Here is an 18,568-nt window from a genome sequence, read left to right as displayed (position 1 = left end):
AACTTATTTGTTATACAAATCATGATAATGACGAAGTAAAATGCATGTGGATATAAATTCAACGTATGATTCTCTCTTTATCTATCAACTAGGAAAATATTCATGTTATGTATGATTTATTAATAAAATTTTTAAATAATTTTAATTTTTTATATTCTTTTAAATCTATTACACATGATTTTCAATAATTAAAAAATATATAACATAAAATTATGTAAATAAATTAACAATGTATCTAAAAAATAACTAATATACACATATTTTACATAATTTCTTAATGCATAATGAATAAAGAGTTTACTAATGAAAACTTTTCATTTATGCTATGCATGGATAATAAATTTAAAATAAGAGATTTAAAGTTAATTTTAATACAAATTATTGATCAATTTTAAATTTAAAATATTATTACTTGTTAAGAATTTTTTAAATAAATTTAAAATAACATAATTTTATATATTCTTTTAAATTTACATTAAAATAAAATATTTATCATATTTATGAACTTAGTATATTTTGATATATATTTGCTGGAGTCCCACATTAAAAAGGTAAAAATAAATTAAAAGAGAATATAAATAAGAGAGAGTCGAGTCTAATTAGTTTAAGGCATCTTATAGAAATAGCTTATAATTGAACCTTACTGATAGTCTTTAGCACTCTTCATGTTAGAGAAAATTTCACAAAGTATCAAACAAGCCACAATTTATGATTGAAAAAAGCATGATGGACACTGCCACAATGAGTCAAATTCAAATGGATCCATTAGCTATTAAAAATAACTAGACCCGTCCAAGTCTAATTAGTTTAAGTCATCTTGGTGGAGATAACTTATAATCGAACCTTGCTGATAGTCTTTAGCACTCTTCAGGTTAGAGAAAATTTCACATGGTATCAAACAAGCCACAGTTTAGGATTGAAAAAAGCATGATGGACAGTGCCACAATGAGCCAAATTCAAATGGATCCATTGGCTATTAAAATTGACTAGATCAGTAGAATCGAGCTAAAAGAAGTGGCCAAACTCTAAATGGGTCATCGCATGTAGATCAAGCGACAATTGAATCTAAAAAAACTTGAGTCCAATCCACTAGTCTAATTGCACTTGAGAGTGTTGGAGTCTCGTATTGGAAACTAACAATAAGTTAAAATAGAATATAAATAAGGAGGGGCTAAACCCAATATTAAACCATTTTTGTGATGGTAGCTTCAAATTTAACAAATCAAATATTATCAACCATCTTTAATACTCTTAGATTAGAGAAAATTTGAATAAAATATACACTTTAATCAAATTCAAATCTTATATTTTAAATTTTGGTGTTCAGACACAAAGGTAGTGTTCTTAATTTTGTTATTTTTTTAGTATATTCATAGTTATCTAATTGCTATCTAGATTTTATTATATAAAAAAATTTCATATCTTTCTTTTGCTCTTTCTAATTATTTTCATTGTAGTGTTATGATTTTTTTCTAATTAATTTTTCCTAACAAATAGATCATGACCGGCTAATATTTTATAAAAACAATTAATAGAATTAATTCAGTTAATAAAATTGATTTTTTTTAATTAATTAGAGCTTGATTCTATTAGAAAACACTCTATAATTATTTGTAAATTATAAATACCTTAAATGAATGTGATAAAGTGCATTCTTAAAATTATTTGAACAACAAAGTTAATCTTCAAGCACCTAGATTAATAAAAAATATATATATATAAATAATTTATAGTTAAAAATCTATATCTTGGTCCATGGATCTCCATTCCTTAGTTGGCTTAGTTCTCCTTAACAAGGAAGCTAACATAATCTTTAATTGATTTTCCTTTCTCGTTTAGGAAAAAAAAAAAAAAGAAGGAAGAATCAATGCAATCTTGAAAATTGCTTTACTTCTTCTACTTTTTATTTTCATATCTTGCTAAATAAAAAGTGCATTCTAAAGACTATAACAATTGTAATAGAGAGTTTTACTAAAAATAAAAATAAATGAAAATATTGAAACAATTTTAAAGGTGTGTAGAAGTAATTCATCATAATATTTTTAAAGATTTGTTTTGATATTTTATTTTGACTAGTGAATATTATTTATTCTATTTGAAAGGAAAATTTTACTGTACAGCCATACGACCGGTTATGTTATATGGTAGTGAGTGTTGGGCACTGAAAGAGTCGTATGTGTCTAAGATAAGAGTTGCAGAGATGAGAATGTTAAAGGTGTATGAGTGGCCAAGACTAGCTAAAATCCGTAATGAGAGTATTAGAGAAAAGGTAGGAGTGGTGCCAATTGAAGATAAGATTAGGGGGAATGAGGTGGTTTGGTCATGTTAAGTGTAGACATACGGAGGCTCCAGTTAGACAAGTAGAGCACATTAGGTTAGAGGATAGAAAGAAAAAAAAAGGGGCAGACCTAAATTGACTTGGAGGAGAGTAGTACAACATGACTTAGAAGTATTACACATTTTTAAGGATTTAACCCAAAATCGTTTAGAGTGGATAAAGTAAATCCATATAGCCGACCTCAAATTTTTTGGATAAAGGCTTAGTTGAGTTGAGTTTTAATTATATTTGTTAATTTATTTTTTATTAATTTATTTAAGATTTAATTGAGGCAAATGAACTGAGTAATAATTGATAGATTACATAATAAGAAGTAGCCATATCTTTTCTCACTATAAATGTGAATTATTTTAAATAGGTAATTGGAGAGATTCGAACTCAAAACCATCTCACTTTCTACATTTTAAAGATAAAGGAAGATCAACTTTTATAATTATAATTTTCTTGAACTTTTATGAAACAATTTCTTTTTTTTTATTAGTTATGAAAAATCTAAGAGGTTTTCCACAAAGAGATTTTTTTTTCATACTCTAATTCAAAGTAATAAGATTTAAATTTTTGGAAATTTTATTATAAAAATTATAGTTCCATTAAAATTTAAAATTTAAATTAAATAGTCGTAGTTTAATAATATTAGAGTTATTTTAACTTTATTTAAATAAAAAATAAAACTAAAAGTGTAATATTAATCAAATTAAATTACTTATTTTAAAATAAAAATAAAATTACATATCATTAAAATTAAGTTTTAATTTAATTTAAAATTTTTAACAGCGCCTGTTAGCTGTACTTAAGCATGGTAATGGTTTGATTTGAATTTAAAATTGAATCGCAATCACATCAATCTAATTTAGAGCTGAATTATTTAAAACCGATTTTAAAGTATACTGAAATCAGTTATAATTAGTCAATTTAATTTGGTTTAATTTTTAGTTAAAATTATATTTTTCTTTTAAAAAATTAATAATTTTATTTGAGTAAAATTAAATTAAAACTAAGATTAAATAATCTAAATTAATCTCTTTATATTAACAGAATTAATTTTTTAAATTTTTAATTTTTAAAAATATATTAATTAATTTTTATATTTTTATTCTATTTACTCTATTTTTATTTATCATATATATTAATTTAAATTTATTTAATTTTTATTATTTAAAAAAATTTATATGGCCCGTTTATTTTTTAAATCTCAATTTATTTAATCTTTGTAATGTTAATTTTTTTAAAATACATTAACTAACGAAAATTTTAATTTAAATTTAAAGAATAAAAAATAAATTAAATATATTGAAATTAAATATATTTATTAAAAAATAAAAAATAATTAATTAATATCTTTAAAATATAAAAATTAAATAATGATTTTTCCCAAATTAAAATTACCGATTTGGAGCCGGTTAGGACCGAACCGCTAGCCTTTGATGTTTTTCCCATGAAAAAAAAAAAAAATCGGGGGCAGAAATGTTTATCGGCAAGGGTGGGGGTCATTTTCGGTGTCCAGTCTCCACAACAAAACTTCACCCCTATTGAAAAGAAAAAATTACATTCGTACCACTCATTGATATCCGGGCCTGGCCCCACCTCTCCCTCCTTCTATAATGAGTAATAACATCTAAGCATCCTATTCCTGCCCATCCTAAATCACTCCCGCAATTTCATAGCAAACGAAGGCCAAATCCGTCAGTTCAAATATTTTATTCTAGAGAGAGAATAACCGAGACAGCGTGGCGGTGTTTTAGTGAGGGAAAGTGCGTATTAAAGAGACTCGTGGAGGCGTGGCTCATGCGATGCGTGGAGGACTGGTGACACAGCGGAAATGGCGAGTTCATGTTACTCTTCTTCATCCTTCAAATGGCGGATCGTAACGCTTCTCTGCTGCTATAAACCCTAACCGTTTTGATTCTATTACACTTGCTGTATTTTGTTGTTCTTCAACACACCCGAGAGATCTCGTCTTTCGATTCTGTGCATATTCAGGTTCCAATTCCCTCTCTCTAAATCACTCGCATTGCTACACCTGCATTGTTCTTCGATTCCATCTCTCTGTCTCTTCCCTTTGTTTTTCTTCTTAGTTGTTGGTTTTGGCTATGAGATTCGTGATTTTAACGCGTTTTGAATGATTTGTTATATGCGTTGCATGAATGACTTCTTTTTGCAAAAGTTTTTTTCTTTGTTTTCCGGTGTGAAATCGGATTTTGGTACTGGTGGTGGTGTTTGTAGGAATGGCGGAGGTGGCGAAACTGCTGTATATAGTTGTGGTGGACGAGGAGGAGAAGAACGAGAAAGGGAAAGAGTCGTTCCGATATACGCGTCCGGTTTTGCAGAGCACTCTTCAGCTCATGGGATGTAAAGCGCGTCACGCTTTCAAGGTATAATTATATATTCTTGATATTTTGTTTATTTATTTATTCTCTGTAATTGAAATTTGAAATGTTACCTCCGCAATTTAGGACTTACTCCATTTTTCTTTTCATCGATTGGTTAGATTTCAGCTGTTAATTATGGCTTCAGGTGTGATTATGATTACTCGTAAAGATATTTTTGGTAGATAACTGGATGATTGGATTGGCAGATCTGTACTGTAATGTTTTCCGTGAGAGCTCAGACTCAGAATTTCAGCTTTCAAACACCAACCCTCCCCTTCCCCCCTCTTCTCCCCCCACCACCAAAAAAAAAAAAGAAGAAAACCCTCTTTCTTATACATGTGTTTTTGTTTGAATTTTGAGCCCTAATATAATTCAACTCTGAGGCGTGTCCACAAAGCCGTGTGCTCAACTACTATTAATAATCAAACTGTGTTCTGTTCACATCATATTAAATAATAATTGTGTTAAACATGGTCTCTGCTGCGTTTTTCGGAGTGTCAGTTCCTCCCTTCTCTGTTGTCAACGTTATCTTTCTTGTAGTTCCTCCAACTTGATATATTCCAATTAATCAAGTTATTTGACCTTATAGCATCTTGTACTCTGTTGGTTATGTTTAAAGCATGCGAAATTGGATTTTGGTGTGTAATAGGGATAGTGCTTAGTGGGTAAGCACTTGGGCATTTATAATCAAATTACTAGCCTTCTTATGCAATTTAGGTATTGCACAAGCAATGGCATGTCTAAGTGATGTGATGAATTTCATACATATACATCTGGTTTTTCTAATTAGATTGTTTTACCGATGGCAGCGTAATTTTCTTGCTCACTTGTTTAACTTTCTGCTGCATTTATTTATAGTAACATTCATTGTCAATGGTTGCGCTCTCACTCTTACAGCTAAAAGAGATCTCGTAATTGTATTTCTTGAATTGTTGAAAACATTGGTGATATTTAACTATTTTTTAGGCCTAATAAAAAAAACTTTTCGTAAAATTGCAATTTAATCCAGTGATTTCAAGTTTGACAATTAGGCCAAATTGCGCAAATTGGTTGCAATTTTATCCAATTGATCAAAATTGTGCTTCCAATTGTATCTAATTGATCAAAATTAGGCTTTAAATTATCAATTTTCCCTCCTATGATAATTTTTGTTGACAAAAATTTGCTGGAATTGACAAAATTAGAGCCTAATTTTGGTCAATTGCATAAAACTGCAACAAATATACTGAAATTGACCAAAATTAAAACCAATAGATTAAATTGCAATTTAGTGAAAAAGGTTTGGCTTTTTTTATTATTTTTATTTTTTATATTAAGCCATCTTTTTATTAAGCATTGGGGGCATTTTCGCCCTTCTAATTCCATGGCTCTGCGAATTGGACTGTATGATAGGGATCTTAAAATTATATTCTGGCATATCCAGTCATGCATTATGTGAACCTTGTGAAGCTTTATTCTTTAAGGCTCTATTTGTTTCATGGAAACAATGTGTTTGTGCAAAATATTTTTGAGAAAATGACTTTTTTGTGCTCTTTGTTTCAACATTGAAAATTATTTTCTACAGTGGAGTATTTTGATAAAAAAAATTATTTTCAATAAGTAAAATTACAAAGATGTTTGGACATAAAAATAAACCTCTTATTTTTCTATTTACAGTTGAGTAGGACAGAAAACAAACACACACACACACACACAAAATATATAGGGTAAACTGTAGCTGTAATTTGCAGCCATTGATTGTTAATGGGCTAGTGGTAATTGTTCATTTGGTTCTGCTATATGTTCCTTCACTTTTAACCAGCTTGTGAAAATCTGGAATATGGCTTCTTATTTTAAAATGTAAATAAGAGTTATTCTCCTTGAAATGGTTTGGTTTTCCCATTCACTCAATAAATCACTAATCAATTCTCCAAAGTGCCCCAAACACTGAAAATGGGGGGAAGATATTTTCCATGAAAAAAAGAAGCATCCAGTCAGTGGAAATTGATGTTGCATTTACAATTTTGTAAAATTTCTGTCGTCCTATTATGGTTCTCTGTCAAGGGATTTCTTTTAGTTTTGCCAATTTTTTTTTGTGGCATGAAGTTGCTAGTTATTTCATTGTTCTGACTTTGCTGTTGACTGCCGGATTCCAATGTTCTGCTGAATAAAGTGAACACTTTTGCTGAGTATCCTCTTTCTTTCTTTTCAGATTAGCCAAAGGGTTTTTGAGCTGATGAGAAGTGAACCTTCAAGTGATGCTCTACTTCCAAAAGAAGTGGTGGAAATTGGGGTTGATGTTTCAAAAGGAAATGGGTGGAAGGATTATGGAAGCAGGAGCCAATCATTCGAATTGTACAAAAGGCGTACAACTGTAATTGTTAGAAGAGAAACTTTCTTAAATGTTGTTTGCGATTCTCTGACTGAATACAAGTATGTGGGTCCTAACCAGAGGGCAGACTTGGTTTTGGCATGCAGGTAAGATATAAATGTCATGCTTCTATTGAAAATTAGTTGTGTCTATAATCAGCAGTAAGGCATTATCATGTGGATCCTGCATGTCTTCCTTTAAAACTATTTTTCTTGTGCTAACAGTTAATCGTAATAATTGAGTTGAGTTGGGTAACATGGTTGAAGATTAGCAAAGCATGGTTGAAATCCTTGTTTGGGAGGGGTAACCAATGCAGAAAGAGTTGAATAAAGTTGCTGGCCCATTTTTACCGAAATAGTTTCCCTTAGCTCTTAGGAGTATAAGACATTTAAGGCACTTTTTTGAATAATTATTGTTGCAACCGTTGTATGTTCAATGATTACACTCTAATTATTGATCATGGTGAGATTTACCATGATTAACAGTCAAAATAAAACCGTTGTACATACAACAGTTGTATCAAATAATTTTCCCACTTTTTGACACTCTTAGTTTGAAACCCTTGTTTGAGGGATATTTCCTTGGGGGGCCAGAACAACCACTGGTGGATGGTAGTGATAGTATTATGTGAAATGAAATTTCTTGTCACGATCTTGGTTTTATCCATTTTTACACTGAAATTTTGTATCTTTATGTTTTTTCTTCTTTTTTTCTCCCATTTCAAGCAATGCACATTTTCTGAATTCTATGTTCTATATATACTGTCTTTTGTGTTGCAGAATTCGAGAAAGAAAGGAATCTGTAACTGTGTTGTTGTGTGGCACCAGTGGATGTGGCAAATCTACTTTGTCTGCATTGCTGGTATCCTTTTACCCTGTAAACCAGTGATCTGTTGGAATTTGTGATTTAGAGTACATGGTTTTTATCCTCCATAATCATCTTGCTTTATTATTAGCATTTTTATTATTTTTTGCTTTTCTCAGTATACCATGATGTATGTGTAGATAACAAGTTAAATTCTTGTGTCTCTGTGTTTGTATAATGAAAAGTTTACTCCATGTTTCACTCAGGGTAGCAGATTAGGAGTTACCACGGTAATATCGACTGACTCTATTCGGCACATGATGAGGAGTTTTGTTGATGAGAAGCAAAATCCTCTGCTCTGGGCTTCAACATACCATGCAGGGGAGTTTTTGGATCCAAAGGCAGTTGCTGAAGCAAAGGCTAAAAAAAGGGCAAAAAAATTGGCTGGCATTGCAAACTCACATCCCAAGGATGAAATATCTGATGGTTCGTCCATGATGAAATCTGATGGTCAAGCACTGGATATGGGTTCTGGTGGTACAGAATATATTAGTCCTAAACAAATGGCAGTTGAAGGATTCAAGGCACAAAGTGAGATGGTGATTGACAGTCTTGATCGTCTAATAACTGCGTGGGAAGAGAGGAAAGAATCAGTGGTTGTTGAGGGTGTTCATTTAAGCCTTAATTTTGTGGTGAGTAAAATACATTTGGTATTCTTATCATTAGTGTCTTCCCTTTGCGAATTTAATCATTTCCTTAATTTTAATCCCTATGTGCAGATGGGGCTTATGAAGAAACATCCTTCAATCATACCATTCATGATATATATTACGAATGAAGACAAACACTTGGAACGATTTGCTGTTCGTGCAAAGTATATGACATTGGACCCAGCTAAAAACAAATATGTGAAATACATTCGAAATATCAGAACAATCCAAGATTATCTTTGCAAACGGGCTGATAAACATCTCGTCCCCAAAATCAATAACACAAATGTTGACAAGAGTGTAGCAGCCATCCATGCAACGGTTTTCAGCTGCCTTCGCAGGCGTGAGGCAGGGGAGCCACTTTATGATCCTGCCACAAATACAGTCGCTGTTGTTGATGAGGAGTACAGGAACCAGTGTGCTGCCAATTCGATGAGCTCTAAAGGAATGTTTCAACTTATCCAGAGGAAAGGTTCTTCTAGGCATTTGATGGCTCTTGTTAATACTGATGGGTCTGTGGCAAAGGCATGGCCTGTTGATTCTGTGGATAGTAGTGGGAAGCCTGTGTTGGGTTATGGAACTGACAATGGAATAGGGATCCCTATGTATGGTCCTCTGCAGATTGGTAAGTCTGAACCAGTTAATCTTCAGTTTGGCCACTTTGGAATCAGTGCTTGGCCCAGTGATGGTGGTACTAGTCATGCTGGAAGTGTTGATGAGTCGAGGGCTGATTGGACTGATACTGGAAGTAGATACCACTCTTCTTGTTGTAGCTCTCCTCGGATGTCTGATGGACCTGCCAAGGAGGTAGATTGAACTCCATTTATTGTTTATCTTGCTTGAAGCTACTCATTTTAAATGTCAGGAAGGAGCAGTTGGTTATCTATATTAGCATTAAGATGAAAATATGCATGTTATAGTGCCTATTCTTCTGATTGGATTTCATCTTCATTACCTCTTCAGCTCAAGGAGGAACATTCAGTGCATGGCAGTGATGAAGAAGTAGATGATCCACCAGAGGTGGACAGTGATGAGGATTATAGTGATGATGGTGATAAACATGTCCAAGAAGAGGTACGAGCCAGTATATTTATTAAATATTTCATTACTTTGTATCACAATATGAGAATTTCTCACATCACTCTAAATAGAAAAAATCACTGAAAACCACTGAAATGTGGTTAAAAAAAAAAAAAAAAAACACTTGTAGTCAAGCCCTTGAACTTTATAAAGCTTGATACTTAGATCCATAATTGGTTACAGTTCGAGGAACTTCATAAATAAATACTATTGAAAGAATGTATTGGACTTTATGTTAATCCTTATTTGAACTTCTTGAATTGTTGTTGAACAGATTGGCTCAGTTGATGAGGAGTCCACAAAATCTGATGAAGAGTATGATGATCTAGCAATGCAGGATGTACTAGAGAATGGGTATTGGTCAGGCGATGAGTCAAAAGAGAAGGTGTCAAGCCCCTTGCAAGGAAATAAGTATATGCAGAACCGGTTCCTTAGATCTAGAAGTGAACCACTGGGTGAGCCATTATGCCCGTACTCTTCTCTGCTTGTGGAAAAGGGTGGAAGAATATTGTCCAACTCTGGCAGCATCAAAATGAGAAAACGCTCCCTGAGCATTCCAGCCACAGGAAAACGTGGGGTTAGTGGCCCAATTCTCTCTGGAACTCCACAGAGGTAGTATATCAATTTTGTGCCAACTTGGGGTTTTCTCACCCATTTTCCTTTTTTTTTTCCCCCTCCTAACTTCTAGTTGAGAGTTATGTGGCGATTTACCCATCCTTGTTTAGCACGGTACAGTTGTATGACTTGGAATGTCTTTATTTTTTTATGTTTTAATTTTTTGTGTAAGCAATCAAGCAAAATGCAAATGTTATTGAAATTGATTGTAAGATGGAAATGTTTTTCCCATAAAGCCATTACCTTCTTACTTGACCTGCTTTACTTTTTATTTTAAAGTTTGCGTTTTTCAAGCTGAATTTGGATCTCCTTATAGGGAGTGTAGCCAGCGATATCCTTATAGACTGACCATGCTTCCTGCAGAGAATATGTAGTCCTCAACTGAAAACTCTTGGCTCTTCCTTCGCAGCATTTTCAAGTTATTAAAGCTGAGTAAGTAGGAGATGGAGTGAAAAATGTGATAAGTTAATAGGTCGAGTGAAAAGGGGAAGAGGAAGAGAAAGGTAATGATGCAGAAGAAATTAGTATTAAAAGATTTATATGTTTTGGATATTGATATGATTCATATAGTTGACTTAGTCGACTTTAACTTGTAACTTGAACAGCACACCCACGTTAATAACCTATTCAGATCATTATTTGCAATTTCATAATGGGGAGAACACAAATCAGCAGTGACAGACCTACAGTAGAGCCAGGAAGGGGGGGGGGGGGGGGGGTGGGGCGGGGCGGGGGGCGGGCCACTAAGCCCCCTTAGAATTTCAAAATTTTGCAAGGATATATTAGTAATTTCACATGAATTTTTTTGGGCAATACAAACCCCTAAAATTTAGTAGCACTGGCCTCTAATAATTTTAATTTGACTGTAAGTGATACTCTGACGAAATGGGTTTATTTATTTATTTTGGAAGGTGAAATTTGCTTTTGAGTGCTCTGGATTAGCAGGCATTTAGAGGAATTAATTTTCTTTTGCAATGGACATTTTCTTTATTATAGTTTTATTTAAGAAATTCAAATTCTTGGTGTAGAGTTTAGAAACCCTTGTGGCCTTATAGTCGAAGCTCTAATAAAACGCATTATGAATCGAGAGAATTTTTAAACTGCGCAGAAATGTCAAAAAGATAAGTTATTTATAGAGCTGAGAAAGTTGGTATGAATAGAATATTGAAGTTTAAACGCAGGGGTATCACATTGAATGTAGATATACATCCTTTAGCACATGGTCATCACTTGTAATAACAATAGAGTTGTCGCAGCCATTGGTTCAACAAGTGCAGATTTTGATTGAATATCACTATCAGGCCATTCAATAATGGTTGAGTCACAGCAATAAGTAATTATTGAGAAGTAAACATATTGTCTCATTTTAAAAAATACCATTGGATCCCTCAGTTGAATTTCTGCATCAATGAGAGCATTAGAGCATCTCGTGGATGGTTTTCACAATCTTGATTGGTTGTTGCATGCTCTAATACCACTGTAATAACACAAAACCAATCATGCTATCAACCCCTTGTTCTATAATCTTGGTTGGTCCCTTAAGGTGGATATAATAACACCACTTTGTAATAATTCACAATGATTCAAATCCAATCATGGTTTGTCGTATTATGAGCTTAGAGCATACCCTACAATCTGAGTTTGTTTTGCTCCACTTCATTTTGGTCGGTTTCATGGGTCCTAGCAGTAGTCTCAAGAATCTTATTTGTTGGTCCTAATTAAGGTGACTTGCCCGAACCTAAATCCAACTAACAATCTTGTGGTTTGGCACTATGCAACAACGTTTAACAATTTGTAGAAACCTAAACCCAACTACTTTTGTCTTGAGCACCTAACTAGTTAATAAATTGGTTGGTCTTAGACTTCTATCTCTAGCCCAAATCCAGTTGGTGGGCTAATTAACATTAATAAAGTTTAAATCATCATTTGATTTTGAAATTATACCTTCAATGATATTAATATATTCCATTCAGTCAAAAACCCATTGGTAAACCACTTTTCATTTTTCTTATTCATGTGGGAATATGGTGTTGAGTCATTATATATAGTTTGAAATTACACTTCATCATATTAAAGGGTTTATCAAGAACATACATCAAATGCATTAAAAAATAATACTTTTTTAGACATAAATTTTATTTTTTTATATCTATAAATGTGAGATTCATGATTTTACAAAATATATAACAACTCCTTATTTATCAAATAATGAATTGTGAATTGAATGATGAATTTGTTATGCTATTGTAATGAATTTACTATTGAATATTCTTTCCATAAATAATTTTCATAAGAGCCTTTATATTATATTTCACTAAAAATAGAAAAAATAAACAAAGAATATAAGAGTGTCCCCATGAGCACAAATGATTTGAGTGGAATTTAAAAATGAACAACAAAAATTATGAAGCATGGGATCCAAGATGGGTCCTTGAGTTGGATGTATGCCACGTGAATGCCCAGTGGAAGGGCATCAAATGGGACCATTTAGAGGACATGTTGGACCACCATTGCTTTTTAGGACCTTTTTTGAACTAAAGGATCTTTTGGATTCTTCTGTTACCAGTTCCTTTCAATCATCCATCTAGTTTTTCCAGTTAGTCACATTTTTGTAAGGGAAAATTTTACTCCACGTGGCCTTCTCTTCTCATTATTATTCTAAAAAAAAAAATTAATAGTTTTAATTTCTGATCACATACTCCTTTAAAATTATAAATAATTATATGCAAATTTTAATATCTTAAAATTTATTTTATTATCTGCAATAAAATTTATTGATTATAATTTTTTTATTATTAATCATTATTTCAGATGAATAATTTTTAAAATTCTTTAAATTAATTTTGAAATTTTAATTATAATTACTTCTGATCTTAAAATTTGAGATATATAATTTAATTAAAATATTTAAATATAATTATCAATTAGGAAAAACATCGAGACAATTAATTAATGGGTTTTTCATGTATAATTCTTTTTTTCAGCAAAATTTATTTTCTAGATAGTTGAATATGTCATTTCCACCTGATTTCATTAAGTTATTTAATTATTATTTTTTTTATTCTTTATTATATACCAAATAAGAAAAATGAAATCTTCTTTAAAAGGTACGTTAAATTTATTTTCATTTCAGAATTAACCATTTAAGAGCTTGCATAAGTAATAATTAATTTGCTTCTCGTCATCAACTTGAACTAATTAAGCTTCTTACCTTGTGTCTTGACTACATGCATATACAGCAGAAATCACAGAAACATTTCCAAATATATATGTATTTCTGATAAAGTTATCTGCCAAGTGTATATTTGCAGCAAGATGATTCATAGGTAGCCCACAGTAATAATATATATAACATAGGATAAATACTGCACTGATGTAGGAGAAGATAATATCGATCATACATAGAGTACTATGGGAATTAGTATCCTCAAGAAATGGTTCCCACTTTCCATGAAAAAAGTAATATATACAGAAATATCTTGCCCACTGCTTTACACTTCCCTATGATTCTGCAAAGTTTTCCTCATTCCAAGTTTTAATTACTTCACTTCTACCTTGATTGAATTTCTTGATATCCCACGCTGCTGTTAAAGAGAGATTTTGAAAAAATTAGCATCAGTATAACCTTTTGTTCAAGAAAAATCTGTAATCAATTGAATTCAAGTATTGTAAAAAAAAGTGCAGAAATCTATAATCTTTTCACACAAGATCAGTTTCTTTTCCCGATATTCTTATTGTTCTTTCCAGCATTTTTATATGCTTACTACTGCAATGAATTTCTCAATCGACTGCAACATTTGATGATATTGCATTTGATCATAACAATAATAATAATAATAATAATAATAATAATAATAATAATAGAACACATATCAAAGTAATATGGTATCATGTTGGCATTAAAATAGCATAAACAAAAATCAAATTTAGCTGTTGCAATGTGTGTGCGCGCGAGTGTGTGCTTGCTTATTTATCATCCACTGTGATTCAAAGAAAAAGCATTATAAGTGATTAGAGGATGGATGCTCACTTGATGACTGAATTTCATTTGCAGAAAGAAAATGGAAAAGCTATAGGAATATAAGTAATTATTAGCAAATCTATAGCAGCACAGAAAAATTAAAACAAAGAGAATAGAAGATGGAAGATAATAGGGAGAAAAAGAACCTTTTGCCAAAAGATCATTCAAGGGGAGAAATAATAGTTAGCAAGAACATAAAGATAATAAAAAAAATAAAGATAATAGCCAAATTATGTAGCTAATGATGAGAGATAAAGCAAGAAAAAAATCATCCATCATTTTTTTTTTTTTATAAAACAGAAAGAAATGATCATCCATCAATGACTATGCAGTGAATAAATTGCTAATATATGCAAATTCAAGAATCATGTTATTGGATTTTGATCAAACAAGTCAATAACAAAAACCCATGAAGAAGATAATATTGCTTGTGCCTTACTAATTAAATGATAAGTTTCAGTCTTAATTAGAAGCTTCAAGTTTTCAGCATATTTTAGATCAAGGAAACAAAGATGTGCTTAGTGTTAATTAATTAAATTAACAATGGGGCATTTTTAAAGATATAAAGCTAAAGAAAGTATATGTTATAGTTATTATCCTTAGTTTTCTAGACATGATTTTTTTTTATAAGCAAGCTATTTTGTTTTTATTAATAATATATTCAAGAAAACTTAGCATATGCCATCCAGCTAAATACTGCTTAATAGATCTCCAACTTAAGATAACTTGAAATATTGTTGCCAATTAGCCATCAAAATGCTTTTAAGGGGGGAGGGGTGGTGTGTTGTGGGGAGAGAGAGAGAGAGAGAGATAATATCTTAGGGGCATATACATATGTAAACTGTTGAATTTTGATTGAAGAAAAGAAGCTGTCTCAAATGGCTTTAGATTCTTGCAGGTAAAAGTTTACTTAATTTTTGGTCTGAAGTGAGGACTATATAAGATTAGATAATAAGCTATGAAAGCAACTGCAACTAATGATAGAAACCCAAAATGGTTACACTTAGTAAATCAATAATTAAGTTCTTGTGCAAGTAACAAACTGGAACTGCATGATAAAAGAATAATACAATCTGTAAGACTTGAAGAGCAAAATATAAAGATTTTATCAGAAACCACACAGAGATCATGAAAACTCAAGAGCACCAAACCAAAATCTACAAAGAAACAAGAAATTCACTTGGATAGCAAAGACAGGAAAATTCTCAAAACCAATATGTGATTTTTTATTTTTTTTAAATGATATTTACCATAACCATTTTCAATTGAATGTCAAATCACTGTCCCTCTTTGATGAAAACACTTTTTGTGAAAGACATTAGTTTAACTTATTCTAAGAAACAATCTTGTAGATAATAGCCAACAAAACCCAATTGTAGACAAAGTCAATGGGTAAAACCCCCATTACTTTCCAAATTAATAGATGGTTATTATCATTAACCATTATAATTTGGGAATCGGTACTGGAGTCTAGCTGAGCTAAATGAAATTAATTGAGGGAGTATACCTCATATTGGATGTGCGAACCAAGGCTTGGATGGTGATAGAGGCACACAGATATCCACAATTGAAAATGACTGAATTATCACTATCATGAATCATGAAGATTACTTACCAAAAATAATAAAAGAAAAATTTAGGTATTATATATATATTGGAAGAGGTGAAAAATAGATGTGGATTGAAAATGTCTGCAAGAAGAGAGTGAGTTAGAAAGAGAGAGTACAAGAAGGGGTCCAAGTAGCAAGCAAGATAGTTGGTCTTGGTCCACCAATATAAGAGTGATGGGTGATTGAATGCTAAAGCCAACACAACAATGGCAGTGACAATGTGACATGTTCCCACCATGACTTTGCAGATATCAAAGTTTTCTCAGAGATCATTATTTTTTTTCCCCACATCCAATGATCTCGAGCTATTTAATTCCAGGACACTTATAAGAATGTTGTCCATAAAATAATTAGTGTATTTAAAAAATATATATATATCATTTCTAGTCAAGACAAAGGTTTTTGTGGGATGGAGAACCCTAACTCCTGTAAGCTATTTTAGCTGAGATCATCATCAACATGCCCCCATATAGCAACAAAATCAGATAAGCACTTGATTTTTATGCAAATATATATATATTTTTATTCTTACCTTATTCTCAGCTGATCATGCTCAAATTGTTCCAACTGGCCACTTAAGAGTTTCTTCAACCTCATGAGCCAGAACCCTCCATAGCATATAGCTTGGACTTTTCCTGAAATTTAGAAATATTTATCACTGGTAAGAAAAGTCAAGATCAAAGATCTATCATCTATTTATAGAGAGTTCATAAATGGATCTAAAACCAAATACCCATTAGAAGGAAAAAGTTGATTGATTAAGGAAATTTAATTACCTTTCCAATTACTGAAGCATCATCATCATCAAGATTCTTTCTTTCTTTCTTTCTCTCTCCCTCTTCCTCTTCCTCTTGTTTCTTGAGTTAACTTGTTTTGAGGAAGTCCCATCACATCTGCAAGAAGAAACTAATAGAATATACGATTTGCGTCCCAGAATAGTTTCCTAGGAGGGGAATAATCATAGATCTGCAAAGTCAGCCACCGAAAGGTTCTTGAAACCTATAAGATCACTACACTTCTCTGCAAAAACCATAAAAGAAAACATATAAAATTATTATAAGATATGCCCATTAAATTCATTGCTTATGACTCATAATACCCACCCTGACCTAAACAAGTAAGAATCCATAGGCTCAAAAAAAAAAAAAAAATGGTACTGATTAAATACCCACCACCACCTGACAGCAACAGAAAGAGAAAGAAAAGACTTACCTTTCTAAACTGTGCATATATGAGTCTTCCCTTTTTGTATAGTCGTTTATTGCCGATGCAGCATCATCAAGATTCTCACTTTCAAAGAACTTTGGTTCATAGAGATGAAGAAAGAGAGAGAGAGAGAGAGAGAGAGAGAGAGTGAGAGAGAGAGAGAATCACCACCGTGCATTTGCATGTGAATCTTGATGGTGCTACACCCGCAAACAACGACTGTCAATCTATCCATGCACAAAAAGTTCCTCCTTCCATCAGTATATATAGGGATGCAAAGGCACCAAAGCAAATTTCATAAACATTTTGTGATTATTAAAGAAAAATTTTCTATAACCCATATGTAGCAACAAGGCCACGAGCACTATCTGACGTGGCCTGTTACCACTGGTTAAAATCCAAATGGATTACGTGAAGGGGGTGGCCGAGAAAAAAATCCACTCTCCTGGTTTTGAACTCAACCTTCAACATAGCGACCAAAGACGAGACAAAACAAAACCAAACCAAACCCTGCTTTTGGATTTTAAAGTAGACACATATTTTATACTATTTTATTATAAATATCATGAATAAAATGGGAAAAAGAAAAAAAAAACAAAAAAAATCAACAAACAGAGAATCGAAAACTGTCTATGCAATTTCAGAATTCACAGATTAATTTTGGTATGTGGGTCTGATTTTTAAGAAAACTTCCATGTTAGATTCAGCCAAAAAACCAAAAAGAAAGAATCAAAATTTGTTCATGACTATATATATTTCAAGAACCAGTTAGTTGTTGAAAAAATAGAAAAAGATAAATGAAAAAAGCAAAACTAATCTTTTCTTTCTTGGATAAGCAAGAAAATAAAGCAAAAGTTCAATACATACAGATTTGAAGAAGAAGAAGAAGAAGAAGAAAAGGAAGCAGACTCCTCTAATTAAAGAAGGAAAGATTAGTAACAGTAGAGGAGGGACTGGTTGATTGGTGTTTATGCATAAATTGATTGATGGAAGTTTTCCAATTAAATTTTACTCCTCTTTTTTTTTTCAACAACATGTGGCTTTGATTTATACTAGTTTCTGTGTGTTTTTACTACAATTATGTGGCTTCTTTTGATTGGTTGATGCTTAGCTGTATAGTACTGCACAAAGTCTTGCCCCAGTTACACAATCACCGGCTCCCCAAAGCCCTAGTTAGTTTTTAAGAGTTCTGATCCAATGAGGTCCCCCTCGTGCATCTACCATGCACCTTCACTTTTTTTTTTTAAATTTTAAAATCCATTAAATTTTACAAATTAACTTTTTCATTAAAAAAAATTGATAGATGCCATTTGCAAAGTCTAATTATAAGTCTTTGTTAAACTTTTTTTTGGGACGAGTCTTAGTAAACTATATAGTGTTATTATATTACAAATTTAATTGTAAATGATAATAATAATACATAAATTATTGTATATTATTATTATAAAATTATTATAATAGGTAT

General features: G+C 31.8%; 1 protein-coding gene and 1 long non-coding RNA gene across 3 annotated transcripts; one reads left to right on the top strand and one right to left on the bottom strand.

The window, feature by feature from the left end:
* Nucleotides 1–4,076: 4,076 nt before the first annotated feature.
* LOC110646831 (P-loop NTPase domain-containing protein LPA1 homolog 1) lies at nucleotides 4,077–10,518 on the top strand. 2 transcript variants are annotated; one of them, XM_021800401.2, is made up of 8 exons: nucleotides 4,077–4,318; nucleotides 4,562–4,710; nucleotides 6,899–7,164; nucleotides 7,837–7,918; nucleotides 8,128–8,553; nucleotides 8,641–9,378; nucleotides 9,535–9,645; nucleotides 9,926–10,518. In XM_021800401.2, exons 2-8 carry the CDS (start codon nucleotides 4,564–4,566, stop codon nucleotides 10,265–10,267), a joined length of 2,112 nt encoding a protein of 703 aa, XP_021656093.1. In that variant the 5' UTR covers nucleotides 4,077–4,318; nucleotides 4,562–4,563; the 3' UTR covers nucleotides 10,268–10,518. The 2 variants fall into 2 exon arrangements, with proteins under 2 accessions (XP_021656093.1, XP_057994610.1); XM_058138627.1 differs by lacking the exons at nucleotides 4,077–4,318; nucleotides 4,562–4,710; nucleotides 7,837–7,918 and having other exon boundaries at nucleotides 7,015–7,164.
* Nucleotides 10,519–13,611: 3,093 nt separating this feature from the next.
* On the bottom strand, nucleotides 13,612–18,109 carry LOC110646830 (uncharacterized). Its single transcript, XR_002493231.2, has 4 exons — nucleotides 17,110–18,109; nucleotides 16,674–16,917; nucleotides 16,430–16,532; nucleotides 13,612–13,850 (listed from the first exon to the last, which is right to left on the bottom strand). It is a non-coding gene; the product is annotated as an uncharacterized LOC110646830 (long non-coding RNA).
* Nucleotides 18,110–18,568: the final 459 nt, after the last annotated feature.

Source organism: Hevea brasiliensis, chromosome 1 (assembly GCF_030052815.1).
Source record: "Hevea brasiliensis isolate MT/VB/25A 57/8 chromosome 1, ASM3005281v1, whole genome shotgun sequence".
NCBI lineage: Eukaryota > Viridiplantae > Streptophyta > Magnoliopsida > Malpighiales > Euphorbiaceae > Hevea > Hevea brasiliensis.
Note: the sequence above shows the minus strand (reverse complement) of the source record. Positions and strands in the feature narration are given on the sequence as shown.